The 26,690-nt window shown below is 47.5% G+C and overlaps 2 protein-coding genes across 2 annotated transcripts in view; both read right to left on the bottom strand.

Annotated features, from left to right (window-relative positions):
- Positions 1 to 437: 437 nt before the first annotated feature.
- Positions 438 to 10,493, bottom strand: mri1 (methylthioribose-1-phosphate isomerase 1). The gene is made up of 6 exons (XM_043694858.2): positions 10,232 to 10,493; positions 8,626 to 8,864; positions 6,394 to 6,563; positions 4,659 to 4,835; positions 2,715 to 2,939; positions 438 to 711 (listed from the first exon to the last, which is right to left on the bottom strand). The coding sequence occupies exons 1-6, from the start codon at positions 10,490 to 10,492 to the stop codon at positions 575 to 577; spliced, it is 1,209 nt and encodes a 402-aa protein (XP_043550793.2). The 5' UTR covers position 10,493; the 3' UTR covers positions 438 to 574.
- Positions 10,494 to 19,285: 8,792 nt separating this feature from the next.
- LOC122552367 (AP-1 complex subunit mu-1-like) overlaps positions 19,286 to 26,690 on the bottom strand; it is a 44,764-nt gene continuing 37,359 nt past the window's right edge. Inside the window, exons 11-12 of the mRNA XM_087983096.1 lie at positions 25,817 to 25,892; positions 19,286 to 23,466 (exon numbers count right to left, since the gene is read on the bottom strand). Of these exons, the coding sequence (XP_087839222.1) occupies positions 23,444 to 23,466; positions 25,817 to 25,892 (99 nt within the window). The 3' untranslated portion in view covers positions 19,286 to 23,443. The remainder of the gene's footprint in view (positions 23,467 to 25,816; positions 25,893 to 26,690) is intronic.

Raw genomic sequence — 26,690 nt, 5'->3', positions numbered from 1 at the left:
TCTTGAGATCACGGTCAGGTTTAGGAGAATCTCTACAGATTGGAGATTCGGCTCATCAAGTCCACACTGACCCTCGGAGTAGCAGCCTGTCCCTCTACTCTATCCCCGTAAACCTGCATTTCCCATGGCTAATCCACTGAACCTACACATCCTTGGACACTATGGGGCAATTTAGCACAGCCAATCCACTTGACCTGCATATCTTTGGACTATGGGGGGAAACCGAAGCACCCGGAGGAAACCCACGCAGACACTGGGAGAATGTGCAAACTGCACATGGACAGTCGCCAGTGGGCGGAATCGAACCCAGGTCCCTGGTGCTGTGAGGCAGCAGTACTAACTGCTGAGCCACCAATGTGGGGCAACACAGTGGCTCCATGTTGACGATTTTCAAACACAGGGAACATGGAGTGAATTCTCTGGTTTGGGGAACATAAGGAAAATCAAGTGATGAGCAAGCATTCAGCAAAAATGAGGAAGGCTTCCGATGGTAAAAAAAAAACTGAAATGTGAGCATCAAAAGGGTCAGGGGGAGGAAGGGGCGAAGAGGAAGTGTACAGACAGCAAGTGTGGCTCATGTCCCAGTCTGCATTTTGTCAGCCAGTGCTTTCCGAAGCTCTCCGGGATCGTGAACCCCAAACTCCGTGATGATTCCCGCCGTGATGAGGCTGTGAGGCGTAATGTCAAACGCGGGATTCCACACGCCGATACCTGCAGATGACAGAAAGTAATCCCTTTTGAATGAAAACGGTTTTTCCTTATGACAGTGCTCCCCCTTGGTGCCTTGTCACAGTTCTATCACTGTCACGATGTCAGCTTTGATTCAGTTGGTACAGCGGTCTTCCGTTAGATGGATGAATCAGAATCCCAATTGTGTGGAAACAGGCCGTTTGGCCCAAAGAATCCCCAACAATCCTTTGAAGAATATCCCACCCAGACTTATTCCCCTACCCCATTATCCCTGACTAATGCACCTAACCTACGCATCCCTGAACACTATAGGGCAATTTCAGATGGCCAATTCATCTAACCTGAATATCTTTGGATTGTGGGAGGAAACTGGAGCAGCCAGAGGAAACTCACACAGACACGGGGAGACTGTGCAAACTCCACTCAGACAGTCACCCAAGGTCGGAATCAAACTGGGGTCCCTGACGCTGTGAGGCAGCAGTGCTAACCACTGAGGCACCGTGCCAGCCTACACTGCCTGGAATGGGAAGGTGGTGACAATTCGACAGTGTCATTGGATTGGAGACCCAGGCTAATGCTGGAGGGACATGGCTTCAAATCCTACCACCCTCGCTCTTGGAATTTGAACTCAATACATAAATCCAGCAAATGAAGCTAGCCACTAGTAATGGTAACATATTGAAACCCCATCTGGTTTGTGAATGTTTCCTCTGTCTGGATCTGTTGGGCCAAATGGTCTGTTTCCACACTGTAGGGATTCTATGATTCTGTCCACTGATAAGACAGAGGATGCTGAGCTGCATGGTGTAGACAATAATTTCTCCAACAACATCGGCAAAATGAGGGAGGCTTCAGGAAGCCAGGTGGACAGCATGCTCCTGTGGTGGGAGATGGTCGAGAGCATCAGATTCCTGGGAGTGACAATCACCAACAATCTGTCCTGGTCCACCCACATAGATGCTGCAGTTGAGTGTGTGGTGCTGGAAAAGCACAGCAGGTCAGACAGCGTCCGAGGAGCAGGAGAGTCGACGTTTCGGGCATAGGCGTTCATCAGGAATGCCCTTCACCAGCTCATTCCTGATGAAGGGCTTATGCCCGAAACATCGATTCTCCTGCTCCTCAGATGCTGCAGTGCTTTTCCAGCACCACATTCTCGACTCTGGGTCTCCAGCATCTGCAGTCCTCACTTTCTCCACATTGATGCTGCAGTCAAGAAAGCACACCAACATCTTTACTCCCTCAGGAGGCTAAGGAAATTCAGCCTGTCCTCAAGGACTCTTAGCAATTTTTATTGATGCACCACAGAAAGCATCCTATCCAGACGGATCGCGGCTCGGTACAGCAGTGCCCTGCCCAGGACCGTAAGAAACTACAGAGTTGTGAACACAGCCCAGTCTATCCCACAAACCAATCTTCCATCTGCTGACTCTGTCTACACTCCCCGCTGCCTCGGGAAAGCAGCCAACATCACCAAAGACCCCTCCCACCCCAGTTATACCCTCTTCCACCGTCTACCATTGGGCAGATAATAGAAAATGTTTGAAAACACCCGATTCAAGACCAGTGTCTTCCCCGCTGTGGTCTCATATATTAAAGCTGATTTTTCCCTGCACCTTCTCTGTAGCTGTAACACTATACAGGTAGCCCCTGCTTTTCGCAAGTTTGCTTTATGCCACTTTACTTTTATGAAAGACCGACATTAGTATCTGCTTTCGCTAATCGGAAGAAAGCTGAAGAAGATTTTCGCTTTTACAAGAAACGGCAAAATCTTTCCCATGTAAATTAACACTTCTTCACTCTATGCCATTTCGGCTTAAAAAAGGTTTCATAGTGACGCCCTACTTTCGGATAGCGGGAGATACCTGTATTCTGCGTTCTGTTCTATTACCCTGACATACCTCTGTAAGGGATGATTCACCTGAACAGCATGCAGCACAGTACTGTTCACTGTATTGTGGTACAATGTGACAAGAATAGTCCAAACCCTTCAGAGTGAAGAGGACTGACCTGCAACTGCTTCTTACCTGGCGCAGCGACGCGGGTCCCATTGAAGTCCGTCAGCTCTTCACCAGGCCGTTCCTCGATGACGATCTGCTCCCCGCTGTCCAGTGTCAGGTCACATGATGAGCTCGGGGCTGCCACGTAGAAAGGGATGCGGTGGTGCAAAGCGGCAATGGCCACCTGGTAGGTCCCGATCTTGTTGGCTGTGTCTCCATTGGCCACCACCCGATCGGCCCCCACCACCACGGCTGCGTGCACGCACAAGGTCGGCCGGTTAGTCGCCCATGCGGTGAGACGCCGCCACACCCTGCACCCGCGGAAACGCTCAAATCAAACCGGAACCGGCCTGATGGCCGTCACCTTCCCCCCCACAGAGCTGTCAATCAGATCCACACCGTTCACACAGAGCGGCCAATCAGACACCGCTCACAAAGAGCCACCAATCAGACCCACACCGCTCACACAGAGCCGCCAATCAGACCCACACCGCTCACACAGAGCGGCCAATCAGACCCACACCGCTCACACAGAGCGGCCAATCAGACCCACACCGCTCACACAGAGCCGCCAATCAGACCCACACCGCTCACACAGAGCGGCCAATCAGACCCACACTGCTCACACAGAGCCGCCAATCAGACACCGCTCACACAGAGCCGCCAATCAGACCCACACCGCTCACACAGAGCCGCCAATCAGACCCACACCGCTCACACAGAGCCGCCAATCAGACACCGCTCACACAAAGCCGCCAATCAGACCCACACCGCTCACACAGAGCCGCCAATCAGACCCACACCGCTCACACAGAGCCACCAATTAGACCCACACCACTCACACAGAGCCGCCAATCAGACCCACACCGCTCACACAGAGCCGCCAATCAGACACCGCTCACAAAGAGCCACCAATCAGACCCACACCGCTCACACAGAGCCGCCAATCAGACCCACACCGCTTACACAGAGCCGCCAATCAGACCCACACCGCTCACACAGAACCGCCAATCAGACACCGCTCACAAAGAGCCACCAATCAGACCCACACCGCTCACACAGAACCGCCAATCAGACACCGCTCACAAAGAGCCACCAATCAGACCCACACCGCTCACACAGAGCCGCCAATCAGACCCATACCACCCACACAGAGCCACCAATCAGATCCATACTCTCACATAGAGCAGCCAATCAGACACCACCCCCCCCCCCCCCCCCCCCCCCCCCCCACAGAGCCACCAATCAGACCCCACTCCCGCACATGGAGCTGCCAATCAGACACCGCCCCCTACACAGAGCCACCAATCAGAATCTGCACACACACACACACACACACACATACACAGAGCCAACAGACGCTGCCCCTCCCACAGAGCCACCAATCAGACACCGCCCACACAGACCCGCCAATCAGACACCGCTCACAAACAGCCACCAATCAGACCCACACCGTTCACACAGAGCTGCCAATCAGACCCATACCACCCACACAGAGCCGCCAATCAGACCCATACCACCCACTCAGAGCCGCCAATCTGACCCATACCCCCACACAGAGCCACCAATCAGACCCATACCGCCCACACAGAGCCACCAATCAGACCCATACTGCCCACAGAGCTGCCAATCGACACTATGGGTAATTTAGCATGGCCAATCCACCCTAACCTACACATCCCTGAACACTATGGATAATTTAGCATGGCCAATCCACCCTAACCTACACATCCCTGAACACTATGGAACAATTTAGCATGACCAATCCACCCCAACCTGCACATCCCTGGACACTATGGGTAATTTAGATTGGCCAATCCACCCTAACCTGCACATCTTTGGACTGTGGGAGGAAACCGGAGTACCTGGAGGAAATCCACGCAGACACTTGGAGTATGTGCAAACTTCATACAGACAGTCCCCCGAGGCTGGAATCGACCTCCCCCTCAGCCCCACAGTTTGAGGTGTTACCTGATATCCTTTTCTCCTTCATCGCCATGGAGACCATACTGTCGGCGATGAGCGTGGCTGGGATCTTGTCATGCACCAGTTCGTAGGCCGTGAGCCTGGCCCCCTGGTTGTATGGCCGAGTCTCTGTACAGTAAACGTGTTCCAGACGACCCATGGCCCACAGCGAGCGGATTACACCTGTGGTGGGGGAGGGGCAGCCAAAACCAATCAATACTTTTGATCAACCGCGTTACGACACACACATTCTGGTGCAGGCACCAGTTCTGTAGTCATACAGCCTTCGGCCCAACCGACCAAACCTCCCCAAACCCAACCCATCCCATTAGTCTGCATTTGCCCCATGATCCCTCAAAACCGTTCCTCTTCACGAGCCACCGCGCCACAGACCGCTCTCCAACTTGCAGTTGTGTAGCGACTTCGACGTCCCAATGCCAAACGGCCAGGCGAATTTTGATCCTGAGCCACCAGACTTTTATGGCAAGTGACTTGTGCAGATTTTGAGCAGTGAGAGAGAGAGAGAGAGACAGTCTGAGAGGTATAGCAAGGAGTAGCCCAGAACCCCTCAAAAGATTTTAAGAAGGTAGCCTAGACTCTAATGTGCTGAGTCCCAGATGCATTGTAACTGCTCGATGTTAAGCAAAACACAATTTATTCAAACACTATATTAAAATGCAAACAAAAGAATGGAATTTCGAATAACAACTCGATTGGAAGACTTAATTGAATAAAAGATACAGTAAAACTATTACTGATTAACTTTTCCAACGTAGGAGAAAGTGAGGACTGCAGACGCTGGAGATCAGAGTCAAAAAGTGTGGTGCTGGAAAAGCACAGCAGGTCAGGCAGCACCCAGGGAGCAGGAGAGTTGATGTTTTGAACATATGCTCTTTCTGATATATATAGTAATATCTCACAAACACATCCCTTGGCAAAAATTCAGAAAAACAGATTTGACTCCCAGGTAACCCAGCAGCAGAGAGCAACGCCAGCTTCTAGCTGTTACTGAGAGAGGGTAAAGATAACTCCTATTTATACAAAACCCCAGCAGCTCTGCCCATGTTGAGACTCCAAATGCAACTGCTAAACCTAAAATTAAAAAGAATTCTAGAAATCCTGGTCTGAGAGAATGCCCACACCCAACCAGGCTGCTTCTATTGTTCCAACTTTAAAAAGAAAAGAAAAATTTCCTGCTTTCAAGTAGACAGCTCACCACTTCTATCTTAAAATCTCTCCTTAAAAAAAAGGACAAACTAACTTTGTAAAGAGGTGCTGGAAAAGCACAGCAGGTCAGGCAGCATCCGAGGAGCAGGAAAGTCAGTGTTTCGGGTAAAAGCCCTTCATCAGGAATAGAGGCTTTTGCCTGAAATTTCGATTTTCCTGCTCTTCGGATGCTGCCTGACCAGCTGTGCTTTCCCAGCACCTCTCTAATCTAGACTCTGGTTTCCAGCACCTGCAGCCCTTGTTTTTACCTAACTTTTTAAAGGTTTTGTCACAAAATGTTAATGAACCAAGCTTGAGGGATCTGTTCCCAATCCAGTCCCCACGGCGTGACAGCTGAAGGGGGCGGGGGAATGTAATCAGGGATGCACAAGGGTTGGCATGAAGATACTCCGGAGGTTATAGGGCTGGAGGAAGTGACAGAGATAGGGAGGGACCCAAGGCACAGCTTGGAGAACTGAGACAGAGGAAGCAAAATAAAAAGCCCGGGGGGTTTGCAAACAGATGCAGGTCTTACCCAGTGCTGTACCATATCCTGCAGTTGCTAGTGAGCCGGTGTTACAATGCGTGAGGATAATTACTTTGTCTGTGTTCGCCCTGGAGATGATGTGTTTCGCCCCGTGGTCTCCAATACTTTTATTGTCCCGGATGTCCTTGTCCAACATGGCCTCGCATCTGGAAATCAGACTTTATATGGGGAGGATTAGCAGCTGAATAAAGTTCGCAGATATGGAAGCTGGTACAATTACAACATCTGGATGGGTACATTCATTGGAAGGGTTTATGGGACCAGATTAATTTAGGATATCTGGTCACCCTGGACGAGTTGGACCGAAGGGTCTGTTTCCACGCTCTATGACTCCATAGAAATACGAGGAGAAAGTGATCACTGCAGATGCTGGAGATCAGAGTCAAGAACGCGGTGCTGGAAAAACACAGCAGGTCAAGCAGGAGAATCCGAGGAGCAGGAGAATCGACGTTTCGAGCAACAGCTCATCATCAGGAATGCTCTTCATCCCATTCCTGATGAAGAGCTTATGCCCAAAATGTCAACTCTCCTGCTCCTCGGATTCTGCCTGACCGGTCGTGTTTTTCCAGCACTACACATTTTGGCTCCGTAGAAATACTGATTGTGGAATGCAGTGGCGTAATGGGAATGTGCAGTCCAGAATACCATGTTAAAATTAAAGGGCTCCTGTGGTACAGTGGTAGTGTCCCTACCTCTTAGCTAAGAGATCCAGATTCTAGTCCCACTTGCTCCAGTGTGTAATAGTAGGCTGATTAGGAAGATATCTCTCCTCGCGGACCCAGGTTCAATGTCACGCTCAGAGGGAAATCAGTGGTATTGTTACTGATCCAGCAATCAGGCTAATCGGGGGTTCAAATCCCACACCAGCAGCTAGTGGAATTTAAACGCAATTAATAAAATATTGAAATAAATGCCATTATCAGAGGTGATGACCATAAAATTATCTTTGATAAATTGTTAAAACCCATCTGGTTCACTAACGTCCGTTGTGGGAGGAAATTGCCCATGCTTAACTGGTCTGGCCTACATTGACTCCAAACCCATCGCAATGTTTTTGACTCTCTTATGTCCTCTGCAGCAGTAAGTTTGTTCAACGTTTTTCAAAATAAAAAGGCTATTGCTTGCTTGAGAAATGTTGACCAAGACGTCAGCAGAATTCCTGACTTTCTTTATCTCCCCTGTATTTTGTGGACATTGCGTGTTTATTTCGACTTGCATTTCCGTAGCACCTGCAGCGCAGCAAGAGAAAAACGTCCCAAGACACCTCCACAGACAAGATTTGACTTTGGGTCACTTTAGAGAAAGGCGTTGCGATAGGTGGATGAAGAGTTCGGCTTTAAGGAGCGGCTTAAAGCGGGAGAGAGGTGTCCCGAATTGGGAGTTTCAGGTAAGAAGTCCTGGGTTTAGGGTCCAAATAAGCGAACGCTCAGATGAAGTTGGGGATGGATGAGGATCTTGAATCGGAGGTGGCACTGAGAATACTGGAGAGGAGGTTAAGGAGACAGGGACTAGCTGACGTGGGGGCCGATTAACTCATTGGTTGCATAGTTCTGAATAACAGCAACGGCATGGGCTCAGTTCCCACCAGGTGGGCCCAGGATTTGTGCCCTTACCCCGCTCCTGACGTTCAAAGGCAAAGAATCTGCCAAGATCATGGTTCAGGATGAAGTGTTGACTGAAAATGAGGAGACTATTTGCCCTTGAGGAGAGCACGTGTGAATTAGTCAACAGGAAGGGAAGTGAGAGGATGGGGACTAGTGCAGGGTTAGGGCTATGATTAGAATTCGGTGTAAGGTGAGGGTTTAGGTTAGAGTTAGGATTCAGGATAAGGTTTGGGTTAGAGTTAGTGTTCAGGATAAGGTTAGCGTTTGGATTTAGTTTCAGGATAAGGTGAGGGTTTGGATCTGGGTACAGGTTAAGGTTAGGGTTTGGGTTAGAGTTAGTTTTCAGGATAACATTACGGTTAGGATTCAGGATAAGGTTAGAGTTAGGTTTCAGGATAAGGTTAGGGTTAGGGTTCAGGATAAAGTTAGGGTTAGGGTAAAGGTTTGGATAAAGGCTGGAGTAGGGGTAGGATGATGCTACATCAATACATTGCTCATCAGTAAAGCAGGATGGTTGTGAAGTCCCCTGTGTTGATTTCAGGAGGAATATTCAGATGCTATTCCCATTCCCATGTCGTTCCCTCTCTCTGCAGGGGCCGCTCGGTCTCCCACTCACCTTTCTTTGAAGCTCTCCGCTGTGGAGTCCGGCCGCTCGGCCTCATGTGACACAAAGTCAGAGAGATCCCGCGCTGCCCGGGCCATGTTCACCGCCGTGGGCCTGGAGGTCACCAGGTATGCCAGCGACTCCAGGGCAAAGGTCACCAGGTCGTCCTTCTCGGCTCCCTCCTCTCTCTGGTCAAGTTCCACGGCCAGGCTGAGGCAGCCCACAATCGCGATGGCAGGAGCACCCCTCACCTGGCAAGGGCACAGTGAGGGGCAGGGGGTTAGACATGGTAACATTAGACAGGAGCCCCAACCCAGGGGGTGGGAGGAGGACAGAGCAAGCACTGCCCCGAGGTGGAATCACACCATGAAACTGTGGGACAGATAGGTTTAGTGAGAGAAAGTGGGGTTGGGGTTAGTGAGGCTAACGCCCTTGCCTCTACCCCAGGACTGGAAATGGAGAGGAGAGGGTGGGGGAGGCAGTAGTGAGTACAGGGGAGTGGGAGGTGGGTAAGTGGGTGCTGGGATCTGAAGAGCAGCTCGTTCAGTTGGTTCCTGGGGGTAGGTGTGAAACAGGAGCCAGGGTCTGACGACAAGGGCAGCTTTTAACAACATGGTGAAGGGAACTACGTAGCAAAAGCAGGATTTCATATTTCCCCATAGTCACAGTCTCCCCCTCTTGTCGCACTCTCCACTCCCACACTCGCTCACTCTCCTCCCTGCATCCCCACTGTTATCCTCTCTCTGTCTCACCCCCTCCATTCCCACTCTCACTCTCTCTCCTCCCTGCATGCCTAGTCATCCCCTCTCTCTCTCCATTCCCACACTCATCCCCTCTCTCTCTCCATTCCCACACTCACTCTCTCCTCCCTGCATGCCCAGTTATCCCCTCTCTCTCTCCATTCCCACATTCATCCTCTCTCTCTCCATTCCCACACTCACTCTCTCCTCCCTGCATGCCCAGTTATCCCCTCTCTCTCTCTCCATTCCCACACTCATCCTCTCTCTCTCCATTCCCACACACTCTCTCTCTCTCCTCCCTGCATGCCTAGTTATCCCCTCTCTCTCTCTCCATTCCCACACTCATCCCCTCTCTCTCCATTCCCACACTCTCTCTCTCTCCTCCCTGCATGCCTAGTCATCCCCTCTCTCTCTCCATTCCCACACTCATCCCCTCTCTCTCTCTCCCCATTCCCACATTCACCCTCTCTCTCTCCATTCCCACACTCATCCCCTCTCTCTCTCTCCATTCCCACACTCATCCCCTCTCTCTCCATTCCCACACTCATCCCCCCTCTCTCTCTCCATTCCCACACTCATCCCCTCTCTCTCTCCATTCCCACACTCATCCCCTCTCTCTCTCTCCATTCCCACACTCATCCCCTCTCTCTCTCTCCATTCCCACACTCTCCTCCCTGCATGCCCACAGTCACCGTCTTTCTCTGTCTCTCCCTCCTTCAGTCACTCTCTCCCAGTTGCTGTCTCCCGTCCTCCCCGCGCCTCCTTTTAACCCTGTACTTTCTCTGTCCTCTCCCCCTCTCTATTCCCACATTCTCTCTCTCTCTCTCTCTCCCTCCCCAGTACAGTGGGAGTGGAAAGGCCGCGGTGCAGACTCGGACCTGCATTTCTCTGATGGCCCTCCATGCAGCTTCCACGCCGGGGATCTCCTGGTAGACGCTGCGCTCCGGCAGCAGCCTCTGGTTGAGGATGTGCAGGCTGCCCCGCCGGTACCTGACCGCCTCCAGGCTCATTGCTGCCGGCCAACAGAGAGCCTGTGTCCCGGGGCAGGTATGCACACGCTCCGGCTGGAGTAGTCGGGAGCACACGGGCGCTGATCCTGCTCCTAGCGGGGCTGACACTGTGGCCCGTGTTTTAGACATTGTTACAGCTCACTCTGAGTACATCTGTTACAACTCACTGAATACAACTGTTACAGCTCACTGTGAATGCAACTGTTACAACTCACTCTGAATGTAATTGTTACAACCCATTCTGAATATAATTGTTACAGTTCACTCTGAGTTACAACTCTGAGTATAATTGTTACAGCTCATTCCTGATACATTTGTTATAACTCACTGAATACAATTGTTACAACTCTTAATGTAATTGTTACAGCTCATTCCCAATACAATTATTACAACTCATTCTGAATGTAATTGTTACAAATCATTCCTAACGTAATTATACAGTCATAGAGATGTACAGCATGGAAACAGATCCTTCGGTCCAACCTGTCCATGCCTATCAGATATCCCAACTCAACCTGCCAGCACCCGACCCATATCCTCCAAACCCTTCCTATTCATATATCCATCCATATGCCTTTTAAAAATTGCAATTGTACCAGCCTCCACCACTTCCTCATTCCATACATGTACCACCCTCTGAAAAAGTTGCCCCTTAGGTCTCTTTTGTAACTTTCTTCTCTCACCCTAAACCTATGCCTTCTAGTTCTGGACTCCCCCACCCCAGGGAAAATACTTTGTCAATTTATCCTATTCATGCCCCTCATAATTTTGTAAATCTCATAAGGTCACCCCTCAGCCTCCGACCCTCCAGGGAAAACAACCCCAGCCTATTCAGCCTCTCCCTATAGTTCAAATCCTCCAAACCTGCCAACATCCTTGTAAATCTTTTCTGAACTCTTTCAAGTTTCACAACACCTTTCTGATAGGAAGGAGACCAGAATTGATGCAATATTCCAGCAATAACCTAACTAATGTCCTGTACAGCCGCAACATGACCTCCCAACTCCTGTACCCAATAAAGGAAAGCATACAAAAGCCTTCTGCACTATCCTATCTACCTGCGACTCCACTTTCAAGGAGCTATGAACTTGTACTCCAAGGTCTCTTTGTTCAGCAACACTCCCTAGGACCTTACCATTAAGTGTATAAAACCTGCTAAGATTTGCTTTCCCAAAATGCAGCACCTCTCATTTATCTGAATTAAACTCCATCTGCCACTTCTCAGCCCATTGCCCCATCTGATCAAGATCCTGTTGTACTCTGAGGTAACCTTCTTCGCTGTCCACTACACCTCCAATTTTGGTGTCATCTGCAAACTTACTAACTATACCTCTTATGCTTGCATCCAAATCATTTATATAAATGATGAAAAGTAGAGGACCCAGCACCAATCTTTGTGGCACTCCACTGGTCACAACTCACTGAATGTAATTGTTACAGTTCACTCTGAACATAATTGTTACAACTCACTGAATATAATTGTTACAGCTCATTCTGAATATAATTGTCACAGTTCACTCTGAATATAATTGTTACAACTCATTCCAAACGTAATTGTTATAACTCATTCTACAATTGTTACAATGAACATTGCAACCATTTCTGATCAGTTCTGTGCTTATCTCTCAGCATTGGTTTGCACATCAACATAAAGGATCCAAAATAAGATTGCCCAAGAAATATGTGGATTATTTACACAGAAGTCAGATCGAATTTAGAGAATAACATACGGTTTAATTTCATTGTGTCCATTGTGAATTATCTGTTGGGTCAGTTGACTTTACAGTGTTGCAGATTTGGAGTTGGAGCTAGGCTGTGGTATCAAGCCCTGAAGTCTCCTTAGTTCCCTTGATCATCTACCCAATATTTCTCATGTGTCCAATTATGATCCTGTTAAAACTACCAGTCCAGAGGCCTGGTCATATGCTCTGGAGAATGCAGGTTCAATAAACCTGAGAGGGAAACCAACACAGACAGTGCTGGAGTAACTCAGCAGGTCTTCCAGAGTCTGAGGAAAGTAAGAATCAGAGTTAACATTTCGAGTCCAAATCAACCCTTCCCTTTTATTATTTGTTTCAGTTTTCCAGCATCCACAGTTCTTGTATTTATTGGAGTATACAACTATTTTCTGTCAATGTGACCATGAATCAGGCTGTTGTAAAAAAACGTTCGGTTCACTCATACCCTAAGGTAAGGGAAAGAAATCTGTTTGTCCTTACTTGATCTGGCCGACATGTGACTCCATCCTCGGAATCCTCTGGTAAGTAACTTAACTCCTGACTCCCCAAAGCCCGTCCACCATCTACAAGGCACAGGTCAGGAGTGAGATGGAATACTCCCCTAGGAGGAAGTGAGCATTGCAGATGCTGGAGGCTAGAGTCGTAGAGTGTGGTGCTGGAAAAGCACAGCTGGTCAGGCAGCATCCAAGAAGCAGGAGAATGCTCGAAATGTCGATTCTCCCGCTCCTCAGATGCTGCCTGACAGGCTGTGCTTTTCCAGCACCACACTCTTTGACTCTGGAATATGCCCCACTTGCCCGGATGAGTGCAGCTCCAGCAAGACTCAAGAAGCTTGACCCCATCCAAGGCAAAGCAGCCCACTTGATTGGCACCACATCCACAAACATCCACTCCCTCCATCACCAACGCTCAGTAGCAGCAGCGTGCACTATCGTGCAGATTCTTAGACACCGCCTTCCAAACTGACAACCATTTCTGTTTCGAAGAACAAGGGCAGCAGATATCTGGGAACACCATATCCTGCAAGTTCCACTCCAAACCACTCACCATCCTGACTTCGAAATATATCACCGTTCCTTCACTCTCGCTGGGTCAGAATCCTGGAATTGTCTTCCTAAAGAAGCTACCTACACACACGGACTGCAGCAGTTCAAGAAGGCAACTGACCACCACCTTCTCAACAGGCTTGTTTAAAAACTACTTGATTGGATTTATTATTTTCACATATACTGAGATACAGTGGAAAGTATTGTTTTGTGTGCTGTTAGAAACAGGAGAGGAATGGTCACACTGCTTGGAGTTTTTTACAGGCCTCCGCTGAGTTCCAGGGAAGTGGATGAGAGGATTAGCAAAATTATTCTGGGTAAGAATGAAAGGAACAGGGTGGTCATTATGGGGGACTTTAACTTCCCCAACATTGACTGGAAATGCTATAACCTTTAGTACGTCGGATGGCTCAGTTTTTGTCCAATGTGTACAGGAGGGTTTCCTGACACAGTATGTCGAAGGGCCGACATGAGGGGAGGCCACACTGGATCTGGTGCTTGGTAATGAACCAGGCCAGGTGTTTGATTTAGTTGCAGGTGAACACTTTAGAGAGAGTGACCATAATTCAGTTACGTTTCGTTTAGTGATTGAAAGGGATAGGTACATGCCACAGGTCAAGAGTTATCGATGGGGTAAGGGCAATTATAATGCGATTAGGCAGGAATTAGGATGCATAGAATGGGGTAACAAAATGCAGGGGATGCAGACAATGGAAATGTGGAGCTGGTTTAAGGAACAGATATTGCGTGTCCTTGATAGGTATGTCCCTGTCAGGCAGGGAGGAAGTGATAAGGTAAGGGAACCGTGGTTTACTACATAAATTGCATCTCTTGTTACAAAGAAGGAGGAGGCTTATGTGTTGATGAGGCAAGATGGTTCAGATTAGGCAACGGAGAGTTACAGATCAGATAGGAAGGATTTAAAGAGAGTTAAGAAGAGCAAAGAGAGGACACAAGCAGTCTTTAGCAAATAGAATAAAGGAGAACCCTAAAGCTTTCTATAGGTATGTGAGGAATAAAGGATACGGTAGGAATAGGGCCAATCAAAGACACAAGTGGGAAGTTGAGTGTGGACCCTTTGGAGAGCAGAGAGGTGCTAAACGAACATTTCTCATCAGTTTTCACTCAGGAAAAGGAGAATATTATAGAGGAGAAGAATGAGGTACGAGATATTAGATGAGAAAGGCTCGAAGTTTGTTACAATTTTATCAATTTTAGAAAGAGTAAAAGTAGACAAGTTCCCTGGGCCAGATGGGATTTATCCGAGGATTCTCTGGGAAGCTAGGGAGGAGACATCAGAGCCTTTGGCTTTGATATTTGAGTCGTCATTGTCTACAGGTTTGGTACCAGAGGACTGGTGGATTGCAAATGTTGTGCCTTTGTTCAAGAAGGGCAGTAGAGATGACCCAGGTAATTATAGATCAGTGAGCCTTATGTCTGTTCTAGGAAATGTTTTGGAAAGGATTATAAGAGATAGGATTTATAATCATCTAGCAAGCAACAATTTGATTTCAGATAGTCAACATGGTTTCGTCAAGGGCAGGTCGTGTCTCACAAACCTCACTGAGTTTTTTGAGAAGGTGACCAAGCATGTAGATGAAGGTAGGGCAGTTGACATGTTTGCATGGACTTCAGTAAAGCCTTTGATAAGGTTCCACATGGTAGGCTGTTGGAGAAAATGGGCTGAAAATGTGTTGCTGGAAAAGCGCAGCAGGTCAGGCAGCATCCAGGGAACAGGAGAATCAACGTTTCGGGCATAAGCCCTTCTTCAGGAATGAGGAAAGTTTGTCCAGCAGGCTAAGATAAAAGGTAGGGAGGAGGGACTTAGGGGAGGGGCGTCGGAAATGTGATAGGTGGAAAGAGGTCAAGGTGAGGGTGATAGGTCAGACTGGGGTGGGGGCGGAGAGGTCAGGAAGAAGATTGCAGGTTAGGAAGGCGTTGCTGAATTCGATGGATTTGACTGAGACAAGGTGGGGGGAGGGGAAATGAGGAAACTGGTGAAATCCAAGTTCATCCTTTGTGGTTGGAGGGTTCCTAGGCGGAAGATGAGGCGCTCTTCCTCGTGTTGTCGTGTTGTTGTGGTCTGGCGATGGAGGAGTCCAAAGACCTGCATATCCTTGGTGGAGTGGAAGGGGGAGTTGAAGTATTGAGACACAGGGTGGTTGGGTTGGTTGGTCCGGGTGTCCCAGAGGTGTTCTCTGAAACGCTTCGCAAGTAGGCGGCCTGTCTCCCCAATATAGAGGAGGCCACATCGGGTGCAGAGGATGCAATAGATGATGTGTGTGGAGGTGCAGGTGAATCTGTGGCGGATATGGAAGTTTCCTTTGGGGCCTTGGAGGGAAGTGTGGGCGCAAGACTTGCACCTCCTGCGGTTGCAGGGGAAGGTGCCGGGAGTGGAGGTTGGGTTGGTGGGGGGTGTGGATCTGACGAGGGAGTCACGGAGGGAGTGGTCTTTACGGAATGCTGATAGGGGAGGGGAGGGAAATATATCCTTGGTGGTGGGGTCTAATGTAGAGGCATGGAATTGAGGGTGATTTAGCAGTTTGGATTGGAAACTGGCTTTCTGAAAGAAGGCAGCGAGTGGTGGTTGATGGAAAATATTCAGCCTGGAGTCTGGTTACTAGTGGTGTGCCACAAGGATCTGTTTTGGGACCACTGCTGTTTGTCATTTTTATAAATGACTTAGACGCAGGCATAGGTGGATGGATTAGTAAATTTGCAGATGACACTAAAGTCGGTGGAGTAGTGGACAGTTTGGAAGAATGTTACAGGTTGCAGGGAGACTTGGATAAACTGCAGAATTGGGCTGAGAGGTGGCAAATGGAGTTCAATGCAGATAAATGTGAGGTGATCACTTTGGGAAGAATAACAGGAAGACAGAGTACTGGGTCAATGGAAAGATTCTTGGTAGTGTGGATGTGCAGAGGGATTTTGGAATCCATGTACATAGATCCCTGAAAGTTGCCACCCAGGTGGATAGTGCTGTTAAGAAGGCATATGGTGTGTTAGATTTCATTCGTAGAGGGATTGGGTTCCGGAACCGCAATATCATGCTGCAAATATCCAAAATGCTGGTGCGGCCACACTTGGAATATTGTGTACAGTTCTGGTCCCCATATTTCGGGAAGGATGTGAAAGCATTGGAAAAGGTGTAGAGGAGATTTACCAGGATGTTTCCTGGTCTGGAGGGAAGGTCTTATGAGGAAAGGCTGAGGGACTTGGGTCTGTTCTCATTGGCAAGAAGGCGGCGAAGAGTGGATTTGATAGAGACATAGTGTAGACAGTGAAAGTCTTTTTCCCAGGATGACGACATCAGCGTGTATGAGGGGGCATAACTACAAATTGAGGGGTGATAGATTTAAGACAGATGGCAGAGGCAGGTTCTTTACTCAGAGAGTGTTAAAGGTGTAGAATGCCCTACCTGCTGATGCTGTCAACTCAGCCACATTAGGGAGATTTAAACAACCCTTAGATAAGCACATGGATGATTTTGGGATAGTGTATGGGTACAAGCTAAGAATAGTTTACAGGTCGGCGCAACATCGAGGGCCGAAGGGCCTGTTCTGCGCTGCATTGTTCTATAGGTAATAGAAGAGTGCAGAATATAGTATTACAGCTACAGGGAAGGTGCAAAGATCAACTCTAATATCTGAGGGGTTCGTTCATAAGCCTGATGAGCTGTTCTTACATGTGTCAGTGGAACTGTATCTTTTTATGGGTTTGTGATGGGAGCCCGGGGGAAATGGTTTAAAAAGAACGCGGATTTGATGAAAAGCCTCGGAATAGCAAAATTTAGATCTTTTGCACAAAGCATCTCAAGCCTAACTTTGTCTTTGACTCTTGAGCTTTTACGGATTTTTATGGACTCATAGGAGCTCCGATCGACATTTTATTTTTTTAAAAATAAGGTTGTTTTAAATTTTTTTAAACTGTTTTAATAGTTTTAGTAGTATTTTAAATATTTTTAAATAGGTTGATTTTTATCTATATGTTAAGTTTTAGATTTTATTAATAAAATTGTATGATTTTAGATCACTTAGGTTAATTGGTGATGGGTAATTTAGGTGATAATAAATAAAATGCATGCTTCACACAACAAAGGATGAGTGGTAATCCTGTTGAACGGAAGAGGGATCTTTGATAATGTTGGCTGCCTTCTTATGGTAGCGGGAAGTAAAGATGGAGTCAATGGAACGAAGACTGGGATGGACTGGGCTGTGTCCACAACTGTCTGCAATTTCTAGCGATCTTGGGCAGAGCAGTTGCCATACCACGCTGTGATGCATCTGGATAGGACACTTCCCATTGCTGTGTGTTTGATAAGCGTTACTCTGTTGGGGCTGAGGGAGAGGCACAGATGCAGGGAAATGTTTCAGAAATGGAGTGAGCATTCAAGAAGGGTTTGTGTTATACTCAGTTGGAATACATTCAGCAAGCAAGTGGAATGGAGAAGACCTGTTTGAGTTGGTTTTCACCAATTTGTTAAGGGGCCTGATTGCATTCGAGTGGCCTCAGTAAGACTGGTGATCACAGTGACCCAGAAATACACCCTCTTGAGTATCAGCTGTGTGAACTCTAGAATACAAGCTGTAGTGGTAGTGTCCCTACCTCTGAGCAAGCAGGCTTGGGTTCAAGCCCCACCTGCTCTATGGATGGGTCGACAAATTTCTATTCAGATTGATTAGGAGTGGGACGGTAGCTGAGTGGTTCGATTCCACCCTTGGGTGACTGTCTGCGTGAAGTTTGTATGCTCCACCTGTTTCTGCATGGGTTTCCTTCAAAGATGTGTGGGTTAGGGGGGATTGGCCATGCCAAATTGCCGTTAGCATCCAGTGATATGACAGCTATGGTGGATTAGCCATGGAGAATGCAGTGTTACAGGGTTGTGTCTGGGTGGCAGACTCTTTGGAGGGTCAGTTGGAACTCAATGGGCCGAATGGCCTGTTTACACAGTGTAGGGATTCTATGATTCGGCAAAGGTACCTTTAAGGCGGCACGGTGGCTCAGTGGTTAGCACTGCTGCCTCACAGCGCCAGGGACCCAGGTTCGAGTCCCACCTCGGGCACCTGTCTATGTGGAGGTTGCACGTTCTCCACGTGTCTGTGTGGGTTTCCTCCGGGTACTCTGGTTTCCTCCCACAGTCCAAAGATGTGCAGGTCAGGGTGGATTGGCCATGCTAAATTGCCCATAGTGCTAGGTGCGTTAGTCAGGGATAGGTGTGGGGTTGGGATTGGGTCTGCGTGGGTTACTCTTCGGCGGGTCGGTGTGGACTTGTTGAGCCGAAGGGCCTATTTCCACACTGTCGGGAATCTAATCTATCTGAGTTCCAAAATGGTACACCATCGTTTGCTATGTGTTTTAACACACAAATTCATCTGATGGTTTCTCCCAGTGTGGTTACTGCGGTCTTTATCAGAGGTTAAGAGGGGAATTTCCAGCTGATTTATTTTTATTCCCTCTGAGACAGAGACATCACAGACATATCTAACCCCACACCCCTGCTGAATGCAGCTATCCCAGTATGTGGGCCTGAGCACCATAATGAGACAACCTCAATTTGCCATAAGGAAATTCACACCAAAAGCTCCTGGGATGATGGAGCTCTCCTTAGTTGAGAGAGTTCATAGAATTCCAACAGTGTAGGCCATTCCACCCATCGAGTCCACACTGCTCCTCCGAAGAGCATCCCACCTACTCCCACCCCTGTAACCCCACATTTCCTATGGCCAACCCACCTAGCCTGCATAATCCCTGAACACTAGATTAGATTCCCTATAGTGTGGACACAGGCCCTACAGCCCAACAAGTCCACACCGACCCTCCAAAGAGTAACCCACCTACACCCATTCCCTTCTAACTGATGCACCTAAAACGATGGGCAATTTAGAATGGCCAATTCACCTGACCTGCACATCTTTGGACTGTGGGAGGAAACCGGAGCACCCAGAGGAAACCCACGCAGACATGAGGAGAATGTACAAACTCCACACAGACAGCTGCCCGAGGCTGGAATCTAGCCTAGGTCCCTGGTGCTGTGAAGCAGCAATGCTAATCACTGAACCACCATGCCACCATTCTATTCAACTTTACATCAACAGCAAAAATGAGACGCAAGAATCCAGCAGCAACACAGCGAGTGCCTTTCATCTGTTTATTGACATTAACTGACGTCACAAAAACATTAGCTTTCAGGGACACCCAAGTCCCTTCATTGGTCAATGCAAAATTACAAAGGGGTGCTTTTAGTAACATGACAAACCCCTTAGCTTTTTAATTCATAAAAACTCCAAAAAAATTCCAATTCATGTCGCCCATGTACTCACGATTTTCTATAAACATAAAATAACAAACACGAAAAGCAGAAAGATCCCCCAGCCTAAATGTGATGTCAGCCAGAGGTCTTGCTGATGGGAAGAATGTATAAAATTAATGAGCTTTCAGCTATACAGTTTTAGATCATCTGGCGAGTCAGTGCAATTAAAGACAATGGAATAAACTCCATTCTTGAACATCTCCAGAATTAAACTGCATTTGGGTGTGAGGGAAATATTTGGAATTGGAATTGGTCAGAGTATTGAGTACAGGAGTTGGGAGGTCATGTTGCAGCTGTACAGGACATGGGTTAGGCCACTTTTGGAGTACTGTGTCCAATTCTGGTCTCCTTCCTATCGGAAGGATGTTGTGAAACCTGAAAGGATTCAGAAAAGATTTACAAAGATGTTGCCATGGTTGGAGAGTTTGAGCTATAGGGGGAGGCTGAACAGGCTGGGGCTGTTTTCTCTGGAGCGTCAGAGGCTGAGGGGTGATCTTATATAGAGGCTTATAAAATCATGAGGAGCATGGATAGGATAAATAGGCAAAGTCTTTTCCCTGGGTGGGGGAGTCCAGAACTAGAGAGCATAGGTTTAGGGTGAGAGGAGAAAGATATAAAAGGGACCTAAGGGGCAACCTTTTCACGCAGAGGGTGGTACGGGTATGGCATAAGCTGCCAGAGGAAGTGGTGGAGGCTGGTACAATTACAGCATTTAAAATGCATCTGGATGGGGACATGAATAGGAAGGGTTTAGAGGGATATGGGCCATGTGCTGGCAAATGGGACTGGATTAGGTTGGGATATCTGGTTGGCATGGACGAGTTGGGCTGAAGGGTCTGTTTCCATGCTGTACATCTCTATGGAAGATCCGGGTTGCCTTATAGAGGGCAGATTTGGACACGATGGGCTGAATGGCCTCCACCTGTGCCATAAAGATGCTGGGACCCCACGAGAGAAATTAACTGCACTTGTGAAATCTTCAGTTCCTGGAGGAAAGTTTTGACTTTGTAGTTATATGAATTGGTCAGCACAATTATAGATTAATATTTATTAATCAGTCAGTCAGTCAGAAAAGATGATGTCAGTGTTTGGTTAGAGCTACAGAGATCTCTCCTACAGGGCAGAGTAGAGGCAGCAGAGAGAAATGTTGGCCTGGGTGTAGTCAAATGATGGATGTCCCAGACTGGTCTTTGATCAATTGTGAATCGATGCGTTTGGGAGGTGGGGATAAAAAAGACCAGTGAGATACACCCTGGCAGCAGGAGTAGCTACATGTGGCAGAAGATTTAAATCATTTCTATTTTCAGGGAAAAAAATTACAGAGATGAAAATAAGTTGAGGTGGTTTGGCAATAAGAAGCAAACTCTTCACCTGGAGAATGGTCAGTCTGCATCATTTCCAAACAAATGGAGTAGTAATTGATGTGAATTGTGTTGGTGACCTTAAGAGAGAGCTTGATAAACATAACGTAATGCTCCAATCAAAATGGGGAGGCAGTAGCATAACGATACCATGACCAGGCTAGCAATTGTGACCCACGGGCTAGTGTTCTGAGGATATCAGTTCAAATCCCAACACGGCAGATGGTGAAATTTCAATTCAGTTTTTTAAAAAAAAACCTGGAGTTAAAAGTCTTGCTTAATGGAAACCAGGTAACTATGGGTCATAAAAACTCAGCAGCTTCCCGAATGGCCTTTCCGAGAAGGGAAGTCTGCCACTCTTACCTAGTCTGACCTGTGTGTGACCCTGGACCCACAACAACATGGGTGACACAGTGTTGACTTGAATTTTAGTAAAACCTTTGACAGGGATCCACATGATAGACTAATCAGTAAAGTTAGATCATATCTGATTCAGTGTGAGCTTAACAACTGGATACAAAATTGGCTTATGGTAGGAGACAGAGAGTGGTGGTGGAAGGTTGTTTTTTCAGATGGAGGCCTGTGACCAGCAGCGTTCCACAGGGATTGGAGCTGGGTCCACTTTTGTTTGTCGTTTATATCAATGATTTGGACGAGAACATAAGAGGTGCGATTAGAAAGTTTGCCGATGACACCAAAATTGGTGACATAGTGGACAGTGAAGAAGGTTACAAAGATATCTTGATGGATTGGGTCAACTGGCCGGGGAGTGGGAGATCACGTTTAATTTGGATAAATGCGAGGTTTTGCATTTTGTTAATGCAAACAAAAACAGAACTTTTACAATTAATGTTGAACAGAGAGACCTAAGAGTTCAGGTACATAATGCTTTGAAATTTGTGTCACACAGAGACAGGGTGGTTAAGAAGGCATTTAGCACACTTGTCCACATCACTCAGATATTTGCGATGTTCATGTTAAGGATGTGCAGGACATTGGGTGAGGCCTATTCTGGACTACTGTGTGCAATTCTGGTTGCCCTGTTATAGGAAGGATATTATTAAACTGGATGTTGCTGGGAATGGAGAGTTTCAGATATAAAAAAAAAATAGACTGGATACTTTTTTCACTGGAGCATTGGAGGTTCAGGGGTGACATTGAAGAGGTTTATAAAATCATGGGGGGGGGGGGGGGCCAAGATAAAGAATGACCAGAATCTTTTCCCAAGGGTAGGGGAGTTCAAAACGAGGGGCATATTTTTTAAGGCGAGAGGAGAAAGATTTAAAAAGGATAGGAGAGGCAACTTGATTTACACAGTGTGGGGAATGAACTGCCAGAGGAAGTGGTGGACGTGGGGACAGTTACAATGTTTAAAAGATATTTGGATAAGTACATGAATAGGAAATGTTTGGAGGGATATGGACCAAGAGCAGGCAGGTGGGACTAGTTTAGTTTGGGATTATTGTCAGCATGAACTGGGTCTGCTTCCGTGCTCTAGGACTCTGTGTGGTTGGCTCTTTGCTGCTCTTGGAATTTTTTGATTCCTTACCAGGCCGGTATTCATTGCCCATCCCTAACTGCCCAGAGAGTTGAGAGGCAACCACATTGCTGTGGGTCTGGAGTCACATATGGGCCAGGTTGGGTAGCAATGGCAGATTTCCATCCCTGAAGGGCATTAGCTTTAGTTCTGCACAACCTCAACATGACTTCCCAACTCCTATTGTCCAAGATCTAAGCAATGAAGGCAAGCATGCCTTAGAGTGAAGGGATTTCTTTCTGTGCTGTATGACACAATGACTCTGAATTAGGTTTAGGCAATAAATGCTTCTCACCTTTACTCATCTAAATCCAGGATTGTTACTATCCATTTCTTTCTCTCTCATCTGCTTCCCCTGACATACATTTACACCATTCACTTCAACCGCTGCCTGTGGTGGCAAGTGTCTCAGTCTTATTTCTGTCCCTGAATAAGGAAGTTTCTCCTGACTTCCCTGTTGGATTTCTTGCAAACTACCTTATATTGCAGCCTCTAGGTACTGCCCTTCCCAGTGTAACACTCTCTCTGTTTCCAATCTGACAGCTGCATAGTCATTTCCAACGATGCTTTAAATTTCCAAGTTTATAATCCCCAGGAAGAAGAAGAAATCGGAATTCGAATTCTCAAACCGCTGAGCCGGGACATTTCCAGGTTATGGGTGCATCACTTTAAGATAGGTGCCTGGCCAACCAGGGGTGACATCGCGAAGCATTTGGGATTCTCAAAAGGTCAAGCACAATCTTCAAGACGGTGAGCGAGTTTCCTTCAGTAAGGACGTTGAAGGGATGCGGAGCAAAGGTGAAATGGATTTGAGCGTTGAGTCGGTCTAACAGGACAGTCTCAAGGGGCTGAACAGCCTCGTCATGCTTGCATGGTGCTACATCAGGCTGCCTTCACAAAGTATTTGCTGCCAATCTCTACTCAAGAAGGTGAGCATTTGTGACAAAAGTGGTACAATAAATGATTGCATGAATGGATCAGGAGAGATATTAATGGGATGGCGAAAGCCACTGGTTCAGTGGGAAGAACCAGCCTGTTTTTCTTTCCCCCATACGGCAGAGTAAGGGTTAATATTTCTCGGTTGTTAATGTACCCGCAGTTGGTAATCTGTAATGCAAGACGCACAGTTAAAGGACAATCGATTTTGAACGTTTTTCACGTGCTCTGAGACAAACAAGTTCAATCCACTCCATCATCAGAACTCTTCATTTCTACCATTAGATACACAGAAAAACTACCTCAGTAACCCCAGCCCCAGAGTTTCTGGCTTTGTCAAAAGTGAAGGGTGGGGGGTGGGTGTGGGGGTTGGGGCGGGGTGCGGGTGTGACATTGTCAATGCTCAGTCCCACTCTCTACGATTTACAAGCTTCAGAGTGACTGAGACCTTACCATGCAGTGGTGTCACAAGTCTGCTCTGTGCTGCCGCAATTCACTAACCTCTGGGGCAAGCACAGTGACTCAATGGTTGGCACTGCTGCCTCACAGCGCCAGGGACCCGGGTTCGATTCCACCCTCAGCCGACTGCGTGGAGTTTGCACTTCCTCCCCGCTGTGGCGGGGTGGGTTTCATCCCGCAGTCCAAAGATGTGCGGCTTAAGGTGGATCAGCTGTGGGATATGCAGGGTTACAGAGATTGGATGGGGGTGATCCGAGGTTTGGTGTGGACTTGATTGGCTGAATGGCCTGCTTCAATGGTGTAGGGATTCTATGATTCGCAGGCTAATCGGAGTAGTGCTTAAAAATTAACGTCTGCCTCTCATGGACTCTGTTCCTTCATAGCAATGGAAAGTTGACAAAGGTTGGGCCTGTGCCCATTGGAGTTTGGACGAATCATTGAAAGGTATAAAATTCTGAGAACAGATTGGATTCTGGGAGGACATTTCCCCCCATTCTGTGAGAGAGAATAGGAAAACATGGAATATGGTTTAAAAATAAGGTGTCTCCCATTTGGACACAACAAGAATGATTTTCTTTTGGAGGGTCAAGAGTCGAAGGACGTGTCTTCCGTAGACATTAATGGAGGTGGGATCATTGAATGTTCTTAAAGTGGAGGTAGATAGACTCATGACTAGTCAGGGAACAAAGGTCATCAGGGACTAGCAGAGTACAGGCTTGAAAATGATCTGCCTTATTAAATGGGTTAGGTTGTCCTGGTTTTTTTCAGTTGAAGAGAGGTTTTAAGGTAGAGGCACTGAGCAGTCTACCAGAGCCACTAGAGGTAATGTCTTGGATTTTTTTAAAAAAAAGAAGTTGGAACAATAGAAGCAGCCTGAATGGGTGTGGTCAAACTCCCACAGAACCATGAGTTTTAGTTTTAGCTTTCGGTACTTGATGTTGGAGGTCTTGAAGAAATGGGGAAGCTATTTTTCCCCTCTCTCGGTGACAGCTAAAATGCTGGGGGCTCTCTTTCTGCTTGAATTGCTTGTGAGACAATTTGAATTTGCCTTTTGACAAGGGTGTATTCATGGGAAGCTCCTATATTAGTGATAGTTACTGTATCTATTATTCTCTTAGGCTTTCCAGTAGAATGTGGGTGGCACAGTGGCACAGGGGTTAGCACTGCTGCCTCACAGCGCCAGAGACCCGGGTTGAATTCCCGCCTCAGGCAACTGTCTGTGGAGTCTGCACATTATATGCGTGGGTTTCCTCTGAGTGCTCTGGTTTCCTCCCACAGTCCAAAAATGTGCAGGTTAGGTGAATTGGCCATGCTAAATTGCCCATAGTGTTAGGTGAAGGGGTCAATGTAGGGGAATGGGTCTGGGTGGGTTGCTCTTCGGAGGGTCGGTGTGGACTTGTTGGGCTAAAGGGCCTGTTTCCACACTGTAAAGTAATCTAATCTAATTATTCCAATTCATTCTTTCTTTTGTAGAGTTTTAATATAGCAGATGATTAAAATTTTGCTTTAAATCTGGTAGTTTGATCAATCGAATTGCACCTGAAAGGCAACTTCTTACATTTACCTTTAAAATAAGAAAACTTTTGTGTCTCATACAATCCCCTTCGGCCCAGCAAGTCTACACTGACCCTCTAAAGAGTTACCGACCCAGATCCATGCCCCTATTACTCTACATTTACCTCTGATGAACGCACGTGACCTACATATCACTATGGGGCAATTTTAGCGCGGCCAATTCACCTGACCTGCACATCTTTGGACTGTGGGAGGAAACCGGAGCAAACCCACACAGACACGGGGAGAATGTGCAAACTCCAGGCAGACAGTCACCTGAGGCGGGAATCGAACCTGGGGTCCTTGGCGCTGTGAGGCAGCAGTGCTAACCATTGAGCCACCGTGCCACCCCCCAGATCGTGACCTATCTTCTGACTATTCTGACGGGGTTTGGTCTGATCCATAACACATTGCGGGTGTATTTGTTCTTCAACAGAACTGTAATAGCTAGACACACTAAACCCAAGGGTTTAAACTCATATCTCTCTTGCAGCAAGGGAGTACTGACCTCCACTCTGAGTTATATATCTCACCCACGGCAGTGCCTGGTAACCACTCTTCTCTATAATTTTCATGTACCGCACCTATGAGGCGAACAAAGAGAGCCAGGAGTTAATCACATTGTAGAAGTCGCACAATTGAATCCTTTCTGATGAGGAGGTGCCGGCGTTGGACTGGGATGGACAAAGTCACACGACACCAAATAAGTGTCCTTATTCGAAATCCCAAGCTTTCAAAGTGCTACTTCTTCGTCAGGTAAAGGGAATACTTTCAAACGGGAAGGTTACAAACAGGAGATGGACAGGCGGAGGCTCCTCGTGCACCCCGCCCATTTCTTTTATCATACAGTCATAGAGATGTATAGCACGGAAACAGACCCTTCGGTCCAACCTGTCCATGCCGACCAGATATCCCAACCCAATCTAGTCCCACCTGCCAGCACCCGGCCCATATCCCTCCAAACCCTTCCTATTCATATACCCATCCAAATGCCTTTTAAATATTATAATTGTACCAGCCTCCACCACTTCCTCTGGCAGCTCATTCCATACATGTACCACCCGGTGTGTGAAAACGTTGCCCCTTAGGTCTCTTTTATATCTTTCCCCTCTCACCCTAAACCTATGCCCTCTAGGTCTGGACTCCCCCACCCCAGGGGAAATACTTTGTCTATTTACCCTATCCATGCCCCTCATGATTTTGTAAGCCTCTATAAGATCACCCCTCAGCCTCCGAAGCTCCAGGAAAAACAGCCCCAGCCTGTTCAGCCTCTCCCTGTAGCTCAGATCCTCCAAATCTGGCAACATTCTTGTAAATCTTTTCTGAACCCTTTCAAGTTTCACAACATCTTTCCGATAGGAAGGAGACCAGATTTGCACGCA

Source organism: Chiloscyllium plagiosum, unplaced genomic scaffold, assembly GCF_037043375.1.
Source record: "Chiloscyllium plagiosum isolate Xiang-an unplaced genomic scaffold, Cpla_swu_hap1 HiC_scaffold_45, whole genome shotgun sequence".
Classification (NCBI taxonomy): domain Eukaryota; kingdom Metazoa; phylum Chordata; class Chondrichthyes; order Orectolobiformes; family Hemiscylliidae; genus Chiloscyllium; species Chiloscyllium plagiosum.
This window is presented reverse-complemented; position numbering and strand designations above follow the sequence as displayed.

Excerpts from the sequence above, each read along its gene's own strand:
- mri1 (XM_043694858.2), bottom strand. The coding sequence starts at position 10,492 with ATGTCTAAAACACGGGCCACAGTGTCAGCCCCGCTAGGAGCAGGATCA. Across the intron at positions 4,836-6,393 it reads AGGATATGGTACAGCACTGG|GTGTAATCCGCTCGCTGTGG; the intron begins GTAAGACCTGCA and ends CCCCCACCACAG. Across the intron at positions 712-2,714 it reads GACCCGCGTCGCTGCGCCAG|GTATCGGCGTGTGGAATCCC; the intron begins GTAAGAAGCAGT and ends TGTCATCTGCAG.